The sequence below is a fragment of the Doryrhamphus excisus genome, linkage group LG14, assembly GCF_037039965.1.
Source record: "Doryrhamphus excisus strain RoL-2023G ecotype Guam linkage group LG14, RoL_Dexc_Guam_v1.1, whole genome shotgun sequence".
Taxonomy (NCBI): Eukaryota; Metazoa; Chordata; class Actinopteri; order Syngnathiformes; family Syngnathidae; genus Doryrhamphus; species Doryrhamphus excisus.
The window spans coordinates 1,180,401-1,203,177 of record NC_136370.1 but is presented as its reverse complement, the minus strand read 5'-3'; the positions used below and the strand labels follow the sequence as shown (position 1 = coordinate 1,203,177).

The 22,777-nt window shown below is 45.4% G+C and overlaps 1 protein-coding gene across 1 annotated transcript in view; it reads left to right on the top strand.

Moving 5' to 3' along the window:
- LOC131132032 (uncharacterized) overlaps positions 1 to 21,861 on the top strand; it is a 29,872-nt gene extending 8,011 nt beyond the window's left edge. Inside the window, exon 3 of the mRNA XM_058077188.2 lies at positions 21,713 to 21,861. Within this exon, the coding sequence (XP_057933171.2) occupies positions 21,713 to 21,765 (53 nt within the window). The 3' untranslated portion in view covers positions 21,766 to 21,861. The remainder of the gene's footprint in view (positions 1 to 21,712) is intronic.
- Positions 21,862 to 22,777: the final 916 nt, after the last annotated feature.

The window sequence follows — 22,777 nt, the reverse complement described above, 5'->3', positions numbered from 1 at the left end:
GTATCGTCGACATTGGCTGAAACAAGAAGTACACAAAGTATTTGCCTCCTCGGGCAGGATTGCAATACGTTGAATTCTTTTAATGATAACTCATGCACAAATCCTAACAGAAGCACAGTAATCCCTGGTTCATGGGGGTAATTGGTTCCAGACCAGGAAGTCCTTATTTAGGAATGGAATATTTTCATAGTTAAAAAACCTGTTTACAACTTTCTAAATGGGCGTTTTAACATAATTAGAGCCCTCCAGAAATAAAATAGCACCCCTAGTCACCTTTACACCGGCATTTCCCATTTACCCAATAATCGCTAGTTCTGGTTCCTCCTGCTGACCCTCCTTTTTACCCCCGGAAATGACATTTTGCTGTTTTTGTTCTTTTTCCCAAATATCGCATTTCAATATTTACATTTACTTTTGACATTTTCTTCATAACTTTTATTATTATTGTACTTTATTCTCAGATTATAAATTTTCCCAAGATAATTTTCCAAAATTCGCAACCAAAATTTCTAACCTCAATATTAGAAAATAAAGAATAATAATTCAAAATTTCATTGAAAAAGTGATTTTTTCCCCCTCTCGTGAATATCTATTTTTTCATACTACAGTTGTCCCTCATTTATAGTTTATAAGTTCATTGGTTCCAGACCTGATCCAGATAAATGAATTTGGGTGATTCAATTTGAATAATCAGACACCTCCCCTGGTGGGCGTCCGGGAGGCACCCCAACCAGGGACCCGAGTTTCAGCCTTCTCTCTCAAGGAAAGGCCAGCCACCCTCCAGAGAAAATCCTTTTGGCCGCTTCTGCCCCCAATGTTCAAGCTCATGACCGGAGGTCAGGGAGGGAACGTAGATGGACCCTCAGAGACCCGCCCAGCTCAGGCGAATCAATCATTCGTAGCGACTACCCTGAGTCCGCCTTCAAAGTCCAGTCAGATCCGACTCCTCCAGCTTGTGTCCCACCGGCCGTGGGAACAGAAGGAGGCGTCTGTCCCGACACGTCGGTGCTAATTGGTCTTGCCAAGAGGGTGTCAGTGGTCCAAAATGACACAAAGTGTCCTGTGGTCCACGCCCATTAATGACGTGGTCTGCTTCGGCTTCACAGGAGATTCTATGTTGCCGCAGGTGTGGCGGCCTTTCAACTCCGAGCCCACCAGATGGTCTCACGCTTTTACAGCTTCTGGTCACTTCCTGTGTCTCCCAAAGGAGAGAATAGTGGACCCGGGTGGGTGTTGTGGAGGTACTTGATCACCAAATGGGGAAACCCCTGAAAAGGAACACTATCAGATTGACACTTCCGATTGAAGACCCGGGGTTCGCACGGATGGTTTTCGGTGAAAGTCAAAAATGGCTGCCAAAAGTTGGACGGTTTTCCATGGATGAAACCATTCTAAAGGCATGCAAATGATGAATGAAAGGGAATTCCCAAGACAATTCCCACCTTCTTGTTTTGCCATGAGTTATTTTTGGACTTCTTCACCTTCCTTCAGGCGACTTTCTTTGGTTCCACGATGGACACTTGAGCTGAGAAAGCGATTATAATCCTGAAGTTGTGATTCCTAGAAAAACGGACGCATGGTCACATATCGTAAACATAAACAACAAAGATAAACAACTATAGATAGCCAAATAAATAGGTAAAGAGTTAGAGCAGATAGAGCGGCAGACAGACAGATATAGAACCACCTGGCGCCTGCCCATCATCGTAAGTTGGCATGGATGAGATGCTTTCCATTGTTGGCATCGCCCGGTCAGTGAGACGGCAGAACCGTGGTGCTTTGATGCAGACCGGACCCTCAATGAAGAAGCAAGAACGATCTAGTTCCAGCGTCAAAACGGATCATGTTCCAAAAACCCTGAGCGGTAGTTGGAGAGATAGAACATACAGGTGGGGCAGAAGATGTCCTTCAGAAGATCTGGTTGTCATTGATGGTTTGAATGGTTCTCCTGAAGATCATGTCCCGGTTGTGGATGATATGGTTTCAGTTTATCTCCAAAACGTTCTCGGCATGGATGGCTCCATTTTCTTCCCTCGTTAACCACCGAAACCCATTTTTCTCTCCATGTTGCAACCACCTGCTCGGCTTTTTCAGTCTTCCAGTCCTGCTTCAGAATCCACTCTCTTGCTGACTGCAATTATTTGCCATTAATTAGGAATGCTGTTAGGAATGGGAATCGGGTCGCCAGCATCAATGGGACGGGCATTCCGATTCTTCTGGGATAGTTCAAATGTTTTCAATTCGGGAGCCTAATTCTGGAGCCTATCCCAGCTGGCTTTGGGGGAGAGGCGGGGTCCAACCCCATGTGTGGCCTACATGCTAGCCCCTTGTGTACTATGTTGGCTAAAATGAGTGTAAAGGCGACTATGGGGGTGTGATTTCATGCCTCCACAGCTCTAGAAAAAAAAAATGTTTCCATAACTATGAAAATATTCCATTCTTAAATAAGGACTCGCTCATCATGTATTACTGTAGACGCTTTGTCAGTGAAAATGTACTGCATTTACTGTGTACCATATTTCTATTCTCTCTTTACTACTACGAGTATTTGACTTTAGTTTGACATTTAGCTGGAGGACGCCTTGGATAACAATCACCATGTGACTGCAAGAGTTCAAGTCCGCCTCCTGTGTGTCGCCCCTCGCTCGCGTGCAGGCTAGTGGCTCGCCATCTCATCAGCCCATTAAACGGCCATTATCAGTTGCCCAAGGCAGCGGTGAATTGAGGCTAGCATGGCCTGAGCGCACAAACACATCGTAATCACAGCAATGCGGGGCTTCGGGAATTGCTTGCAGCATCCAATCCCTGCATTTTGTTAGTGAGCGGTTGGTGTGTCCAAAGCTAACCGTAACTCTAACCCAAACCAAATGACACAGCGTCCACTTCGGTCATTTACAGACAGTCAAAGACCAACATCCCATGGTTCAATTTTGGCGTTCAAAGAAAGCCTGACTCATGAGATTTTTTGTGAAATTTTTCATGAGATTTTCATGAGATTTTTTAAAATGAGATTTTTTAAAATGAGATTTTTTAAAATGAGATTTTCATGAGATTTTTCATGAGATGTTTCATGAGATTTTTCATGAGATTTTTCATGAGATTTTTCATGAGATTTTCATGAAATTTTTTAAATGAGATTTTCATGAGATTTTTCAAGAGATGTTTCATGAGATTTTCATGAGATTTTTAAATGACATTTTCATGAAATTTTTTAAATGAGATTTTCATGAGATTTTTCAAGAGATGTTTCATGAGATTTTCATGAGATTTTTAAATGACATTTTCATGAGATTTTTCACAAGATTTTTCACAAGATTTTTCACAAGATTTTTCATGAGATTTTCATGAGATTTTCATGAGATTCTTAAAAATGAGATTTTTTTAAAATGAGATTTTTAAAAATGAGATTTTTTGAAATGAGATTTTTTAAAATGAGAGTTTTTAAAATGAGATTTTTTAATGAGATTTTTTTAATGAGATTTTTTTAATGAGATTTTTTTAAATGAGATTTTCACGAGATTTTTAAAATTAGATTTTCATGAGATTTTTCACGAGATGTTTGATGAGATTTTTCATGAGATTTTCATGAGATTTTTTAAAATGAGATTTTCATGAGATGTTTCATGAGATTTTCATGAGATGTTTCATGAGATGTTTCATGAGATGTTTCATGAGATTTTTTTAATGAGATTTTTTAAATGAGATTTTTTAAATGAGATTTTCATTAGATTTTTAAAATGAGATTTTCATGAGATTTTCTGTGCTTTGTGCCTCAGCATCACAATGGCCAAGTGCCTCCAAGTGCATCTACATCTACTTAAACTATGGCTGGTACGCTTGTGAGTGGGGGGGGGGGGGTATAGTCAAGAGTGGGGGTGTGGTGCATGCGTGGGGAGTTATTCTGAACGAACAGGAAGTGGGCTTCCACAGTGTACCTGAGGCATGCCATGAAAGGAGAGAAGAGGCAAGTCACCCGATCCCACCCCCTCCGTCCCCGCTTCCTGGGAAGCTTGGCGTGATTGGCATAGCATAGCTCACCTTCCAGTGCAAACAATCTGTACTCACGTATGGCAGCATAAACACGGAGGAAAGGTCAAAGGTCCAGTTTGGCTCCGGCTTATACTGGACACAATGGAGAACGCTGGTCTAACTTTCCAAAAGATGTCCTCTATAGCGCCTCTTCACGTGCGCCTCATGACGGCCTTGTACACAAGAAGCTTCCTCTCATGGAGGCAGCTGACATGAGAGCGTGGAGGTCTCAGGGTCATGGCGCCGGTTATTTAAAGAGTCCCCCAAGTTCACCTTGATGTGTGCTGACAGGAAGAGAGACCAGCAGATCCCCTTTCTTTACTCATGATAGGTTTACAGTGCAGCTGCCGGTGGGCGGCCATAATTGGAGCAAAGTGTCAGCCGGACACAAGGATCGGGAATATTGTCGGATATTGACAGTTGTACGGATGGAGGGGGAGGAAGGTCGTTCAAGAACCATAGACCACTTCCACTAGGCAGTGCGGTTCAGTTCAGGTCGCCCGAATGCGAGTACATTGTCATTGTTGAAAGTTGAGACCTGCTCCTCTGGTGGAACCAGATCTGGTGGGTGTGAAGACAAGGGGCGGAGCTTGATGATGAAGTTCATTGAATGGTTGGCAGAGAAATGGAGGTCGGAGATGGATCATCAAATATGTACAGTAAATATACAGTTGGCTTCACACTTCATCAATACTGGACAAACAAGGCAGGCAGTCCAAATCCACCCTGGGACTGGATGGATGGATGGATGGATGCATGGATGGATGGATGGATGGATGCATGGATGGATGGATGGATGGATGCATGGATGGATAGATGGATGGATGGATGGATGGATGGATGCATGGATGGATGTTCAGTGGGTGGATGAATGGATAAATGATATTGGATCATAGTATTGATGGAAGGATGAATAGATGGATGGGTGGATGGATGGATGGATGGATGGATGGATGGATGGTTGGATGGATGGATGGATGATGGATGGATGGATGGATGGGTGGATGGATGGATGGATGAATAGATGGATGGATGGTTGGATGGATGGATGGGTGGATGCATGGATGGTTGGATGGATGAATGGATGGATGGATGGATGGATGGATGGATGGATGGATGCATGGATGGATGGATGGGTGGATGGATGGATGGGTGGATGTATGGATGGATGCATGGGTGGATGGATGGATGGATGGATGGATGGGTGGATGGATGGATGGATGGATGCATGGGTGGATGGATGGATGTATGAATCGATAGATGGATGAATGGATGATGCATGGATGGATGGATGGATGGATGAATGCATGGATGCATGGATGGATGGATGGATGGATGGATGGATGGATGGTTGGATGGATGGATGGGTGGGTGGATGGTTGGATGGGTGGATGGGTGGATGCATGGATGGGTGGATGCATGGATGGATGGATGGATGGATGGATGAATGCATGGTTGCTCAGTGGACGGATTAATGGATAAATGATGATGGATCATAGTATTGATGGAAGGATGAATAGATGGATGGATGGATGGATTGATAGATGGATGAATGGATGGAAGCATGGATGGATGGATGGATGGATGGATGCATGGATGGATGCATGGATGGATGGATAGATGCATGGATGGATGGATGCATGGATGGATGGATGGATGCATTGATGGATGGATGGATGGATGGATGGATGCATGGATGGATGGATAGATGCATGGATGGATGGATGCATGGATGGATGGATGGATGCATGGATGGATGAATGGATGCATGGATGCATGGATGGATGGATGGATGGATGGATGCATGGATGGATGCATGGATGGATAGAAGGATGAATGGGTGGATGGATGGATGCATGGATGGATAGATGGATGTATGGATGGCTAGATGGTTGAATGGATTATGTATGAATGGATTATGGATGGATGGATTATGGATGGATGCATGGATGGATGTCTGTTCAGTAGGCGGATAAATGGATAAATGATATTGGCCCATAGTATGGATGGAAGGATGAATAGATGGATGGATGGTTGGATGGATAGATGTGTGGATGGATGGATGCATGGTCACTGAGTGGACGGATGAATAGATAAATGATGATGGATCATAGTATGAATGGAAGGATGAATAGATGGATGGACCAATGAATGGATGGATGCAGGCTAAGCCCCCCCCACCCCCCACTGAGCTACTACCACAGCTCAGTTTGTAAATATAACCTGAATTTCATTCATCTTAAAAAGAGGTTGGATGAAAGAAGGCCTGCTTCTTCCCAGTTGGTCTCCTTCCTTCTCTTTAGGATACTAGCATGTAAATAGAAATGCGATGCGGCTGAACGTGTGAAGCAAATCAGACATTTAACGAGCGTTTCCAAGCGGATGCGATCTGGCCGTGCAGCGCAGGCAGCGCAGGCGGCGAAGGATGATGTGAGGAGGCGGGCCGCCGCGGCTTAGCGAGGAAAACACACCATCTGGTTTCCTCATAAAAAATGTTGTAGTGAGCATTCCGCCACCTGATCTCTGGCTGCTGCTATTGCAGCGCTCTTAAACACGACCCACCATTCAACTTGTTAGTATCTTGTTTGGAGAGTTCACAGCCAACTGGGACAGAACCTGTTTTTACAGGCCCACGTGGTCGCCGTCTCATCGGGCCTGAATTTGGAGAAATGCAAATGGTTAAAAAAAGAAAGAAAGCCGTGATATAATCCAGCCATCAGTCCAAGGGTGCAAAAAGATCCCATTCCCAATCCGTACAGCACAGCAGGGATTCTCAGGGCATGCCCATACAAATGCAAAGGAGCAAAAGTGCCTTGATTTTGCATTCGAAGAGCATGACAGTGAATACCTCCAGATGAAATGAGATGCAATTGAACCTGACCTTCCCCTGGTTCACCTACTTACCCAAGTCCAATTACCGACCTTATGGGAAAAGTAGTTCCAAATGGAGACCAGCTGTCCTGGCGCACGGGGCTGCAGTCCTGCAAGCTTTCAAACGTACTGACAGGATGCTTGTTGGGTTTAACACAACAGGTCGCCGGGGCCAACTGGAACTCTAGGAAAAGTCAGTTCGGATCTTTGGATCGTGATGGTTGACAATAGATGGTTGCCAAATCATGTGGGCCTGCCTTAAGTGTGACTTGAGATGTTGTTGCTGGGAATTGGTTAGCAACGACCTGCACACGTTAAGCCACGACGCAGTAGAAAGTGTCGTCCAAATAAGTCCAAAAAACGTCATTAGCCACTACAAATTGCTGTGTTTTGTTGAATTCTATCTCTAGACCAGGGGTCCCAAACACGCGGCCCGCGGGCCAAATGTGGCCCGCAGGACACTAGTTTGAGGCCCCCGCCTTGATATGAAAGTTTAATGTTTGATATGGATGCTGTATGGTATCATGTACCCAGAAAAAAATATTACGTTTGATTCATGTTCATGTTAAAGGTTAAATAACTGTTAATAGTTATCCTCCCTATCCGTGTGGAAGTGGTAAGTTTTTGATATGGATACTGTATGGTATCATGTACTCGGAAAAAATTATTACGTTTGATTCATGTTCATGTTAAAGGTTAAATAACTGTTAATAGTTATCCTCCCTATCCGTGTGGAAGTGGTAAGTTTTTTAGATGGATGCTGTATGGTATCATGTACCCAGAAAAAATTATTACCTTTGATTCATGTTCATGTTAAAGGTTAAATAACTGTTAATAGTTATCCTCCCTATCCGTGTGGAAGTGGTAAGTTTTTTATATGGATGCTGTATGGTATCATGTACCCAGAAAAAATTATTACCTGTGATTCATGTTCATGTTAAAGGTTAAATAACTGTTAATAGTTAGTTATTAACCCCTGCTCTAGTCTGAGCAGCGGGCCAATAAAAAACAGCCCTGTGCCGCAAATGGCCCCAGCGACACATTTTGGACACCTCTGTTATAATACCGCACTGTCTGGTTGACCAAAGCAGCATCGCATGGGACGTTGTAGTGACCAGGTTTCAGTCTTCAAAAGTGTCCAATAGCACCAGGAAGCGTGGCGGGATTTGTCGATAGTTTGGTCTGGAGAACCGCAGTTCCCATGATGCTTCGGTGCGGAACCCAGAAGGAGTGAATTTCCGAAATATTGCCGTGATTGTGCTTTGATGTGACAAATAAATACAAGTTTTGATGAATGTAGAATTGCTACACAAGAACACAGAGTGCAGGGTGGCTTGCAAGGTTTATAGCGTGTCCAAATGATAAGCGGCATAGAAAACAGGTGGATGGCATCGACAGTAGTCAGTAGCCGGTTGCATACGCCGAATGTTTGCGTGTTTACAGGAAACGGTGCCTTGCTCATCTGTACGTGGTCACCAGGGCCTGGAGTACCGGAGACGAGACCTGGTCTGTGAGACCAGTGTTGCCGCGCTCCAGACATCCTGCGGCTATCGAAGCAATTTAGCAAAACCACAGGGAGCCCCCGCTTATGTTCACAGACCTGGGCCCCCAGCCAAAACCAGCACATTCTACTGCAGTTTTTGGAATAATGACTTTTTATACAGTACATCCCCCCTTCTGCTGGTAGTAACGGTAGTTTAAATTGCAGTAGCTGATTTGCAGAAGGTCAAAGTTCAGACGCCATTAAGGGCCCTTGAAGGAGTCCCCGTTTAGGACCGCATGGATAAATAACGGCACGTGGTTAATTGTCTAGCGGAGTGTTTTGGACTTGGAAAGTTGTATTTGTCGGGATCCTAACGAGCTTTGCTCCGTTTGGCGATTGATCAACTACGGAGAGTCGAAGTCGTCTTTATTTCTTAAAAGGAAAATTGGAAGCTCAAAAATGAAAGAAAACAAAAGTGGAAAAAGTCAGCATGGCCTCGCTTTTTGGATCGTCATCAGACACACGGACATCTTTGAAATGGGCGCACATTCGGAGCCAAGACGCAGACACGATACTTGACGTGATGGTTGCGTAACTGGACTGGGTTGGCCCATCTGCCCTGGATGACAGAATACGAAGACTACGGTCCACCTGGAAAAATGGCTTCCTGTGCAGAATACTCCGTGCTTCAGTCCTTCTGTGCCCACCTTTGACCCCAACCCTGAGGAGGAAAACGTTTATTGGTTTGGACTTCAGACACAGCTAGCGTATTGATGACAGACTTCTAATGACAGGCTTATGGATGGAATAAGAAGCTGACTTTGTGCTATTTATAGCCGTGCTTTGGGGGGGTGACACATACGGGGGGGTGACATGCGTCGGTCCCACTGGAACGGAAGATCTGTAGATGCCAGCTGGAGGAGCACCGATGTCCAAATGAAAGTACGCTAGCGCCACTTTCACATTATTTTTCTGTACATTTCAACAAAGAACTGAAGTCGGATCTCAGCTGTGCCGTATATTAAAAAAAAAAAAAAAAAAAAAAAAACAGTATGACCCCCCCTCCATTTTGCAGTAATTTTTTTGTAATTTACCAAAATGATCATTCTTCGTAAATAACCTTCAAAATGTTTTTGTAGTATTATGATTTCATTCCCACAATATTTGGACTTTTCTACAACCCCATAAAAAAATAAACAAACAAAAAAAAACGGTTTTAGTTGTTTTTCTCGTAATACTACGACTTTTAATACGGCGCCATGCAGTCCTTTATGCAACCAAAATAGCATTATTTTTATTATTTTTCCCCATAATATTACAACTTTATTCTTGTAAAATCTTTATTTTCTTTATGTTTTAAAAATGACAGCTGTTTTTTTTTATTTCTGTTTTTTTGTTTGTTTTTTTTTTATTTAGAAATTTATGGTTTTTAGTCATTCTCATTTTATTCCCATAAGATTTCAGACTGGCCCTCTAAGGCTGGCCCGCTAAGGCTGGCCCTTTAAGGCTGGCCCTTTAAGGCTGGCCCTTTAAGGCTGGCCCTTTAAGGCTGGCCCTTTAAGGCTGGCCCTTTAAGGCTGGCCCTCTAAGGCTGGCAATCTAAGGCTGGCCCTTTAAGCTGGCCCTTTAAGGCTGGCCCTTTAAGGCTGGCCCTTTAAGCTGGCCCTCTAAAGCTGGCAATCTAAGGCTGGCCCTTTAAGGCTGGCCCTTTAAACGGGCCCTTTAAGGCTGGCCCTCTAAGGCTGGCCCTTTAAGGCCGGCCCTTAAAGGCCGGCCCTTTAAGCTGGCCCTCTAAGGCTGGCCCTCTAAGCTGTCCCTTTAAGGCTGGCCCTTTAAGGCTGGCCCTTTAAGGCTGGCCCTTTAAGGCTGGCCCTTTAAGGCTGGCCCTATAAGGCTGGCCCTTTAAGGCTGGCCCTTTAAGGCTGGCCCTTAAAGGCTGGCCCTTAAAGGCTGGCCCTTAAAGGCTGGCCCTTAAAGGCCGGCCCTTAAAGGCCGGCCCTTAAAGGCCGGCCCTTTAAGCTGGCCCTCTAAGGCTGGCCCTCTAAGCTGTCCCTTTAAGGCTGGCCCTTTAAGGCTGGCCCTTTAAGGCTGGCCCTTTAAGGCTGGCCCTATAAGGCTGGCCCTTTAAGGCTGGCCCTTTAAGGCTGGCCCTTAAAGGCTGGCCCTTAAAGGCTGGCCCTTAAAGGCTGGCCCTTAAAGGCTGGCCCTTAAAGGCTGGCCCTTTAAGGCTGGCCCTTTAAGGCTGGCCCTTTAAGGCTGGCCCTTTAAGGCTGGCCCTTAAAGGCTGGCCCTTTAAAGCTGGCCCTCTAAGGCTGGCCCTTAAAGGCTGGCCCTTTAAAGCTGGCCCTCTAAGGCTGGCCCTTAAAGGCTGGCCCTATAACATTGTAACTTTGTCCTGGAGCACAATTCCAAAGCAGTACTAAGTAGTACATAATACTACATACTGATGACGTCTACTGTTGGTCGTGTGACAAAAAGGGATGGTCCCTTCATGACTAGTTCAGGACAAAGGTCAAACCTGGAGCTGGCTCACCCTTTAGTGTGTGTGGGGGGGGGGGTCAAAACAGACGAGTGGTGTCCTGTTGAATGGGGGGGGGGGGCAGTTGGTTTGGTCATCTACTGTTAAGCAGCCATTTGATGTTGTTGACATAAATGGTGTTATTTATGGTGCGGGGGGGGGGGGCACTGCGGGAAAGGTGACAGCCCCCCCCCCATAGCCCAACGTGTGTTTAAGTGGTTTGTCGTCCCGTTTACCCAAAGAAAGTTGACCGTACTGCATGCTGTTTTTACAGCATGCTTGAAATTCACACAGGTGGGGGTTGGGGGGGGGGGCACTGCAACCACAGTGTGAAGAACATGAGGTGGGGGGGGGGGTTACTTCACATTCATTTTCCCTGTTTGCTGCTTTCAATCACAGTGATTTCAGTGGTTTTTTTTAAGTTTGAACTTAAACATCATTTAAGACCAGGGTAGGCAACCTAGGGCACAGGGGCCTATTGCGGCTCCTTTGATGACCGCATCGGGCTCGCATTCTTAACATGATTCAATTTACATTATTTGATGTTTTTGCTGACATTTTAGAACCCACTTTAGCTCCACTTTGGTCCACTTTAGCTCTACTTTAGCTACACTTTAGCTCCACTTTAGTTCCACTTTAGCTCCACTTTGGTCCACTTCAGCTCTACTTTAGCTACACTTTAGTTCCACTTTAGTTCCACTTTAGCTCCACTTTGGTCCACTTCAGCTCTACTTTGGTCCACTTTAGCTCTACTTTAGCTACACTTTAGTTCCACTTTAGGTCCACTTTAGCTCCACTTTGGTCCACTTCAGCTCTACTTTAGCTACATTTTAGCTACACTTTAGTTCCACTTTAGGTCCACTTTAGCTCCACTTTGGTCCACTTTAGCTCTACTTTAGCTACACTTTAGCTCCACTTTAGTTCCACTTTAGCTCCACTTTGGTCCACTTTAGCTCTACTTTAGCTACATTTTAGCTACACTTTAGTTCCACTTTAGGTCCACTTTAGCTCCACTTTGGTCCACTTTAGTTCTACTTTAGCTACACTTTAGCTCCACTTTAGTTCCACTTTAGCTCCACTTTGGTCCACTTCAGCTCTACTTTAGCTACATTTTAGCTACACTTTAGTTCCACTTTAGGTCCACTTTAGCTCCACTTTGGTCCACTTTAGCTCTACTTTAGCTACACTTTAGCTCCACTTTAGTTCCACTTTAGCTCCACTTTGGTCCACTTTAGCTCTACTTTAGCTACATTTTAGCTACACTTTAGTTCCACTTTAGCTCCACTTTAGCTCCACTTTGGTCCACTTTAGCTCCACTTTAGGTCCACTTTAGCTCCACTTTAGTTCCACTTTATTTCCACTTCGGTCCACTTTAGCTCGACTTTAGTTCCACTTTAGCTCCACTTTAGCTCCACATTAGCTTCACTTTAGCTCTACTTTCGCTCTACTTTCACTCCACTTTAGTTCCACTTTAGGTCCACTTTAGCTCCACTTTGGTCGACTTTAGCTCCACTTTAGGTCCACTTTAGCTCCACTTTAGTTCCACTTTATTTCCACTTCGGTCCACTTTAGCTCCACTTTAGCTCCACATTAGCTCCACATTAGCTCCACTTTAGCTCCACTTTAGTTCCACTTTAGTTCCACTTTAGCTCTACTTTATTTCCACTTTAGCTCCACTTTAGTTCCACTTTAGCTTCACTTTAGTTCCACTTTAGTTCCACTTTAGTTCCACTTTAGTTCCACTTTAGTTCCACTTTAGTTCCACTTTAGTTCCACTTTAGTTCCACTTTAGTTCTACTTTAGCTCCACTTTAGCTCCACTTTAGTTCTATTATTTTATTTGTCTTTATTCTTATTACTGCTATTTTTGCTGTTGTTGGATTCAATAATAATAAATAGAATATTCATTTCTTAGAATGTTTGGTGCCGATGAAGGAGAACAACGTGAATCCTTCAGGTGTATTTGAATGGTCTGACGAAGACGACGGTCCTTTCATTTCATGCACGTTAGGAGAGCTCCAGGTATCATACGCTCATCTGGAGACGAGCTGTCCGTCAACATCAACCATCAAGCATATTAAATGCAAACCCTCAACGAGGTTTCCAGACGCCCGAGGCTCTTTTTGCAGCGTCCATCTTGGCGGCTAAGCAGAGTGCAGCCACAGATGTCCCGTGGAGATACGAAGCAAATAGAGGAAGGTCGATCACGTCAGATCAGACGCCACTTCACGTCGTAACCAAAAGTAGCGTTGAGGAAAATGGCCGCTGATATTCCACGACATTTTAGACCTCCGTGTTGTTATCACTTTGCTTTTGGGAGGGGTTCAAGACCGGGTGAAGACGTGGAAGTCAGAAAGGGGTCGCTGGTGTTGAGATGAAGAAACTCTGCCAAGCTTCCCAAAAGGACATTTTTGTGGCGAGGCCTGGTTTCCTCGTTTCGGGGGCCGCTCCAAATGAAAGCTGACTCCGTTTGTGTGATTGAGCTTTCATTTTGTTTGTCTTCGCTGCGGACCCACCATCCTTCAGCGGGTTCGTCCTGCTCGCTTCCAGGAGACCGCAGGAATCCCAGAGCTCCTCTTTGTGGCTCAAATACTCCCATGATGCCACCATGATGGTACCATGGTGGCACCATGATGGCACCATGGTGGCACCATGGTACCATCTGAACTCAGTCGCTGAAGGTGTCCAAGCGTCTCTGCTCGGATCATTTCCTAGAATATATGGGGGGGGGGACCAATCCATTCAAGATCCGACTATCAAACTCGATGTGGATTGGGATGGTATAAAATGTCACATGATCAAGATTGCTAATCACCTGATTTCCCTTTAAAGGGGCCATGTCACCCACAGGGGTTGCTCTGGTATAGGAGCCCCCAAAAAAGCTGTTCCCACCTCAGGATGGGTCGTTGGCTCAAACCAGCCCCCGACCAAGTTAAGCCATTTGGTTGGCCTGGGGGCATTCTAAGGAGGGGCGCTTAGCCCTGGGCATTCTAGCCCTCGGGACCCGACCTCGGGTAAGCGTGAGAAGATGAATGGGTGGACAACTAAACTAAAACTAAACTAAAACAGGCTTCCGGTGTGTGGGCAACAGCAGGAAATGGAGCAGGAAAAGGGGGGGTACCAGTGTCCCAGAACGGGATCATCCTTATAAGAGCCCCGCCTGACACTTGCCATGTCCTTCAGGGACCTGGACGCCACGCTATAAAAAATAGCGCTCGTCCCGTGTCACATTACAAGGCGGGTCCAACTGTTGGGACTCAAGTCTCGCCGACCTCCTGGCCCCCGAGGGCCACACATCTGTCTTAGTCAAAGTCCAACTATGGATGGGAACAGGGGGGGGGCTCACATTGGGATCCTGCTCAGCCACTCCACTCTGAATGCGCAGCTCAACATAAATAATCAAATGATTGTTTGTTTGGGGCGGGGGGTGATGGTGGCGGGGGGGGGGTCTCGCCGGCTGACTAATGTCAGTGATGACAGCACCCGTTGGGGGTGGGGGGCTGAAAAGTCCAACCATTTGGCGTGGAGTCATGTCTTTTCAAAGCCTCGTGGTGCTGACATTGATGAATTGGAGTTTGGCGTACATTCGTCCGAAAAAAGTTCCTTAAAAATAAGCACAGGAGATAAACAAATTAATAACAAAACTGCAAGAGTGATTAATTTAATTAGCCCTCAGAAGAGAGGCCGGTACTTTCTTGCCCACAGAAGATGACTTGGTCTGGAGTTAATATTAAACAAACTTCAGGTTCTGACATTTTAGCCCGTGATGCTAAACAACGCTGCCTTTTATTGAGTTCTGACTGGAACACTTACAAGTCAACTATTTCTTACTGCTACTTCTACTACTACTACTACTAATACTACTACTACTACTACTGTGCTGGCCTTACTAGGTTGTATTGGTTGTCTGTTGGTTTGGCGACACCTAGTGTTCGCAATAATGCACTACCATTTTTGTTGTCTGCTGTTTTCCTCCATTCCTCGACACAAATGCTGTTGCTTGTTCCGGAATACGATCTCTTCCGCTTCTGTCCTGGATTCTATATGTTTATAAGTAGCATATGACATCATTTGGATGGTTGTATGAACCCTAAAATATACTGTTGTGTTGTATAAGTTTATTGAGTGTGGTGCTGGTTGTGGCTAGCTTAATGGGCCGTAGCTATTATGCTAGCTTTGCTATTTTGGTTATTCCTTGTATAATGTCTCTGTGTGTAATGTATATTTTGGTGCTGGGTTTGTTTCTGTACAGTTTTACAGTATTGGAAGAGTTACCCGAGTCAAGGTCAAGAAAAGACAAACCTTTGTCCGTTTATTGGAGCGCCTTGGACTGTAAGCTAGCTGCTGTTAAGCTAACTACTTTGACTAGAGAATTCATGGCAAGGAAAAACTACAAAATCATCTCATTGACTTGCTTTGCTAGCAGTTGTTTCTTTTTCAGACGGCTTTAAATCGGTCCGGCGTGTCGTCTGCCGTTCGCCCCAGGTCAACTGGGATAGACTCCGGTAGAAAACCGCACATACCATCGGAGTTGTTTATATGCAGTATCATCAAGTTCACCAGTTCACAAGGGTCCTACCTAGCCAGGAATGCATACTTTGAGGAACAAGTATGTTAGCATCATCACAACGCTGACCGCAGGCGATGATCAGCCACTGGAGGCTGATGTTAACGCAGATCATGCCTGGTGGTTATTTCAGAGAAGCCGAATCTCAGGTTTCCTTTACCGGCGCCTTGGAGCCGCAGAAACACTTCAAGACTTCGGTGGGCGGTGACCAAACAGGATGAAGCGGTGGCTCCTCAGGTTTCCATGCCAAAGTCTGATCTTTGAATCAGCCACGCCTTTTTCCAACAAAGATGTGATGGAGTGTGTTTACGGCTGGAACTGTTAGATTCTGCATGTGAACTTGGACACATCCCAGACTTCTCCAACATATGGAAAAAGCATTCCTTCCTTTTATTGGAGCGGTGCCTTATCCTTACTCCGTCTGAGCTTCTGTTTTAGTACGCGGCCTGGCGTCGTGTGCCAAAGACTTCATCCAGTGAAGAAGTAAAGCGCCTCTTAAAACACTTCCTAAGGTCAGCAGATGACATCACGGATCCTTTGTCTTCCCATCTGGATGTTGGGAATCTAGTTCTTGACGTCCTCCACTTCTGTGTCTGCTTTTTAAAAATGCTTTTATGTCTCGGAGTACAGCAGAACCCGTATATGTCCATCACACTGATGTCGACACTCGGTTTGAACCAAGTCATCAAGTCCTGGTCATCACTGAAAGGATCCCACGTAAAGAATGAAAGATTATTTTGTGGTTTCGTGTTCTATGGTGTACTGTCAAGTGGTACTGAATGTAGTATTCTTCACTGGTACTTGGACCTCAGCAGTGTTGGATTGACGAGACATTAGCTTACATGGCTTGGATGGAGTCAGCCATGGATGCAAAGTGAAAAAAGGTCTCCTCCCGTTATGTGTGGACATGGTACATATTTGCTTCTCCAATAGTCCGTGGAGCTTCATAGTCAAAATAGGTGAGTCCCATTACTTGCATATTTAGCTTCCTCATGCTTGCTGTGTGTCACGGTGCACTGTGGAATACAGTCAAAAACCTTTTCCATGTGGACCAGGTGGGCTAAAGGCCCAGTCAAGGCCCAGTAAAGGCCCAGTAAAGGCCCAGTAAGAGTGGAGCCAGTGTTCCCGAACAAGGGAAAGCACATTGCATTGTGTTGTAGCAAATGTTGACTTAACCCGCACATAAAAACACTGCGGGTTGGCCTTGGTCCATTTGTTGTGTTAACCTTCTAGCTGGGATGCCATTTGTCAGAGGAAAATGCTGGACTGGGAGGTTGGAGCAGCAGGGGGCGTGCGGGTTTCCTCCGGTGACGCACTGCCAAAGCGTGCCCGTTGAACTCGGATGTTTTCTTCGGCTCATTGATTTGTTGCTGCTGTAAAAAGTCAACACCAACTTTTTGAAGGCCAAGCTCCCTGGGCAAGGTCTACACCCCCAACCTATTGTGGTCTTATTATGGGTCTTAGGTTGTGGGACCAAGCTTGGGGCCTACCCTGACATTTAACATGGGGACCAACCGGGTATCCATCATGGTGGATGGGTTGGCAACCCCTGCTGTAAGTATCAGAGAACACGATGGTCAATCATTTTTGGACACCTGCTGACGGACAAGAACCCGATGTGCTCTTCTTTTCCCACAGTCTGGTCCCGTACCAGTTGCTAAAATGGCGGTAGAACAGTTTGAACGGGGACAGAACCTTGGCATGAAAGGAACCTTTCTTAGTGAGGGTCCATCCGACTGTTCCTGCGTTACTACCCGGTCCCTGCCTTGGACCAAACCATTTCTGAATTTGTGCCCCTTTGTGTCTTGCGATGCATTTCTTGAAAAGCATTCGCATGTGCTGGATCTTCTAACCTTCTCAGTTTCAGTGGCTTCCAACCCCCACCTCAGACATCCACCAACCCCACCCACAGCGTCAAAACGGCAGAGTCGGTCCTGATGATTTTAAAAGCTGGAGGAGACCAATCGCAAACGCTGTCCCGCTGTTCCCGCTGTTCCCACTTCTTCCACCGACTTCCCATAATTCTGCTACTTCCTTTCGCTGATGACACGGAGCAACGGAAGTGCAGCATGCATGACACATTGCTTTTCAGGAGGGAGGCGGGTGGGCCTTTGAAGGCTATTTAACAGCACGGGGGCCCCTCTTGGGTTTCGTGTGGGAAGTGAGTGCATCCTATCCAAAGGAAGCCAGAAGAAGCCTTTTCCAGGCTCTGGTGTCCACTTTTTTCTTGTCATCATTTCTTCCTCACTGAGGACTTCAGCATACTTCCTTTCCCTTCTCCTGTCATGTAGCTCACTTCCTGTCCCCCTTTGGTTACCGACTCGTCAGTTCCCCCGTCACTGACCTCTCTACCTGGAAAGAAAAGGAGTGTTTGCGTCCTGCTAATTCCCATCCGGAGCCCCCCTCCATTAAGCTAATGAAAGAGTAGCCTGGGCTATGCTAAACGCCTGCGCTTTGAGTTTTTAGTGGTCGGGTGAATTAGGGAGTTAGGGAAATGGAACCCGCATCCTGGGGCACTTATGTCTTGCTTTTTAATTTAATTACGGTTTTGGACATTATTTGTTTCCCAGGCTTTACTGAAAGTCAAGTATTTACGTTTGCGTATTCATTCCATCCCAAATGGACAAAGAAAGTCCACCAAATATAATAAAACACATCCATAATTACGTCGCCCGTCTATGATGTCATCAGAGGTCGACTCACAAGACATTTTCATTGTTTGACAATTATTGTTTTCCATCCATCCATTTTTCTCCGCTTATCGGGGTCCAGTCTCAGTCGGGAATCCCAGACTTCTCGGTCCCCGGCCACCTCCTCCAGATCCACCGGGAGGACACCAAGGCGTTCCCAGGCCAGCTGTGAGATAGAATCCTCCAGCGTGTCCTCGGTCTGCCCCGGGCCCCAGGGAGGCGTCTGGGGGCCACCGCAACTGGCTCCTCTCGATGTGACGGATCCCTTCCCGAATGGCCGAGCTCCAAACAATTTGCTAACAAATTCAAGCTAATGTTGTCGAAGTTGGGATGAAAAAGGGTGCTGACGCCACAGCATTTCAAGAAATGCTGCAAACGTTTGACAGTAGAAATTGCCTGTGAGGAAATACATACAAAGTGAAAGATAAAAAATCATATTTGTACTTTTCATGAATTCAATTCATGTTCAACTCTCGTCTCATGGACCAGATCTCGTTGATGTCCTGTTGATGACGTAATCTTCCAGCGACATATACTTCTGTGTATTTGAATTTGAGTACACAGTATGAACGTGTACTTTTAAAGCACCATATCCTTCCACCACATGGACGCTCAATGGTCATCGTCGCCATTGCGCGTTGGTCTGCATCGAATCTCCGAGCGCCGCAGTAAAGGCGGGCAGTGAGAAGACAACAACACCATGGCGTGTGTTGGAGTTAACACAACTACATTCCATGGGTTATTCCTGGAGGAATATTCTGGGACTGAGCTGGGGTAGTTCAAAGTTGGCCGCTGGCCCCCCCCCCCGCTCTTGTATTCTTTCTAATTCAACGGGTCAAGGGAAGTGATATCAAAGGCCACATAACTGGCGTCCTTAGGAAGCTGCTGGCGATGGAAGACGATGGAAGATGTTGAGGCGAAGGCCTTTCAGGTCTGCGTCTACACCGCCGTCTGTGTCGCCGTATTTTCAGCGGCTTGTAATGTTGTACATGAACGAAATGACCCGATTGGCTGCTGGACTTGGGTCATCTGTGCTCATACGGACGGAGGAACATGCATGCTTTAGGATGTTGCGTGTGGTATTTGTTTCCATCTGCAGGGACGTCCAAGCGGTGCCTTACATAAGTGGAAAGGACAGGTGTTAGCAAGAGTTAGACAGCATTAATCCCAGGGGGGGGGGCTTAGCATACATGATATCAGTGCAGTCAAACAACATCCTCCAGTGTGTGTGTGTGTGTGTGTGTGTGTGTGTTTATGGCTGTACATTTTGTTTCATGTGGTGCCCACTGCTCACTGCTATAAAGCTGTTGGCGGCCCTGCCCCTCATCAGGCGCCACTTTGCGTACTATATTTGACGGCTGTGTTCTCAAAGTGCCTTTGGGTCAAGGTGCTCTGGGGGGGGGGGGGGGGGGTAGCTCCGGCCAACAGGATGTGAAGGCAGCAGGAATCTTGCATCCATGTTTGCTTCTGGCACTCCTGCATGCAAAGAGCCGGAGCTCCCAATCTATAGCACCAGTGGGAATAACTAGACAACTAGACTAACTGGGCTTGATGATGGTTGCAATCCCTTGTCTTAGCCCCAAAGTTAAAAACACTCCAACACTCATGATGGATGGATGGATGGATGGATGGATGATGGATGGATGATGGATGGATGGATGATGGATGGATGAATGATGGATGGATGGATGATAGATGGATGGATGGATGAATGATGGATGGATGGATGGATGGATGATGATAGATGGATGGATGGATGGATGATGGATAGATGGATGGATGGATGAATGATGGATGGATGGATGGATGATGGATGATGGATGATGGATGATGGATAGATGGATAGATGGATGAATGATGGATGGATGGATGGATGGATGGATGGATGAATGATGGATGGATGGATGATGTATAGATGGATGGATGAATGATGAATAGATGGATGGATGATGGATAGATGGATGGATGGATGATGGATGGATGGATGATGTATAGATGGATGGATGGATGGATGGATGAATGATGAATAGATGGATGGATGATGGATAGATGGATGGATGGATGGATGATGGATGGATGGGTGGATGGATGATGTATAGATGGATGGATGAATGATGGATGGATGATGGATGGATGATGAATAGATGGCTGGATGGATGGATGGATGATGTATAGATGGATGGATGAATGATGGATGGATGATGGATAGATGGATGGATGGATGGATGACGGATAGATGGATGGATGGATGACGGATAGATGGATGGATGGATGATGAATAGATGGCTGGATGGATGAATGATGGATAGATGGATGGATGGATGATGGATTAATGATGGATGGATGGATGATGTATAGATGGATGGATGAATGATGGATGGATGGATGATGGATGGATAGTTGGATATATGGATGGATGATGGATGGATGGATGGATGGTTGGATAAATGGATGGATGATGGATGGATGATGGATGGATGGAGGATGTTTAGATGGATGGATGAATGATGGATGGATGGATAGATGGATGGATGGATGATGTTTAGATGGATGGATGGATGATGGATAGATGGATGGATGGATGAATGATGGATGGATGAATGATGGATAGATGGATGGATGATGGATTAATGATGGATGGATGGATGATGTATAGATGGATGGATGAATGATGGATGGATGGATAGATGGATGATGGATGAATGATGGATGGATGATGATAGATGGATGGATGAATGGATTGATGGATGGATGAATGATGGATGGATGGATGATGGATAGATGGATGGATGAATGGATAGATGGATGGATTAATGATGGATGGATGGATGATGGATGGATGGATAAATGGATGGATGGATGGTTGGATAAATGGATGGATGATGGATGGATGGATGGTTGGATAAATGGATGGATGATGGATGGATGGATGGATGGATAAATGGATGGATGATGGATGATATGATAGATGGATGGATGGATGGATGATGGATGATATGATAGATGGATGGATGGATGATGGCTGATAGATGGATAAATGGATGGATGATGGATGATATGATAGATGGATGGATGGATGATGGATGATATGATAGATGGATGGATGGATGATGGATGATATGATAGATGGATGGATGGATGATGGATGATATGATAGATGGATGGATGGATAAATGGATGGATGATATGATAGATGGATGGATGGATAAATGGATGGATGATATGATAGATGGATGGTTGGATAAATGGATGTGGACTATAGGACTAGTCCAGTCCCAAATGTGATCATTGTAAAGAGTAATGTTTCCAACGTTATGTTTGTAAATCAGTATTTGTATATCAAACAAGCCATTTGTGTGTAGTTATGTGGATAAATGTTTACATCTGAACTGATGTTTTCCTGAAACGTACCCATGTTGGACTGCTGATGACTGAAGAAAGGAAGTAGGTAGAAACATGATAGAAGACAGGACTCTAATCTTTCTAAGCTCCGTGCTACTGAAAAATGTTGAGTTAATGTTATGTCTCTCTCTCTCTCTCTTCCTTGTTTTGCAGGACCCCCAGTAAGTAGAGCAGACCCCTTGTGTGATCCACGTGGGGTAAAGTAGCTTCTTATCTTTTCTCCTGGCTGTGAAGTACTACTGAAGGACTACTATTGCCCCCTGTGGTAAAATGGAGTACTGGATGGTCTGTCCTAACGTACAGTACGTAAGGACAACTGGCTCCTCGTCCTGTTGTACTTGGACCATAGGAGTTAAAACACAACTTTTACTGTTTTAGTCACGCAGGAGCGTAGACCAAGTATTTCTAAAAGTATTTCTAAAAGTATTTCTAAAAGTATTGAGGATTGCAGATAAGCAGACAAAAGAGCAAGTGGCCAAACGAAGCAAACAAGCGCCAAAGGAAGGAGAACACCTGAACTAAATAGAAGGGAGTGGAATTAGAAACAGGTGTGGGAGACAGGAAAACCAAGGCAAGGCTAGACAGGAAGTGAATACAAAAATAAGAGCGTCCAAGGACAAAGTCAACTAAAAAGGTTTTAGTTGTTTTAGTTTTTCCACGATGTTTGATGGCAATTTGCTCTTTGTTAGATTGAAAGTTTGTCATCATATAACAACTTTTTTATCTTCACTATTATGAAACAGCTCATTTCCTACCCTTTTGTTTTCCACGCTATGAGCCCATTTTGCTGGGAAGCGTAGTTCCCAGGGGACCGGCCATCCCGCATACGGTGGCCCAATTTACAAAGTGTATGGGAAGTGGAACAGAGAAAATGCGTATTTCATGTAAATATTCGGGATGGTTCTCCTCGGCCAATGGCGGATGCTTTAGAAGCTTTTTAGAAAATGTCAAGAGTTCCTGTTTTGACTTCCCACCAATTAGGCCCCCCGTCCTTCACTGAAGAGCCGCTTGACACAAGAGGATCTGACTTGTGTTCCCAAAGACCCTCGGCTGCGGAAAGCGCCGGAAGCCATTGTGGTCCGGGTCCTTGTGTATTGTTTACTACCGGCGTCAGCTGGCTGGGATGCGTTCAGGGCCCACCGTGACACGAGGGCCATTAGTCGCTGGGTGCCGCCTCCGCCCGTAGCCATTCGTTGAATGAGTTCCTTGTTCCACGCC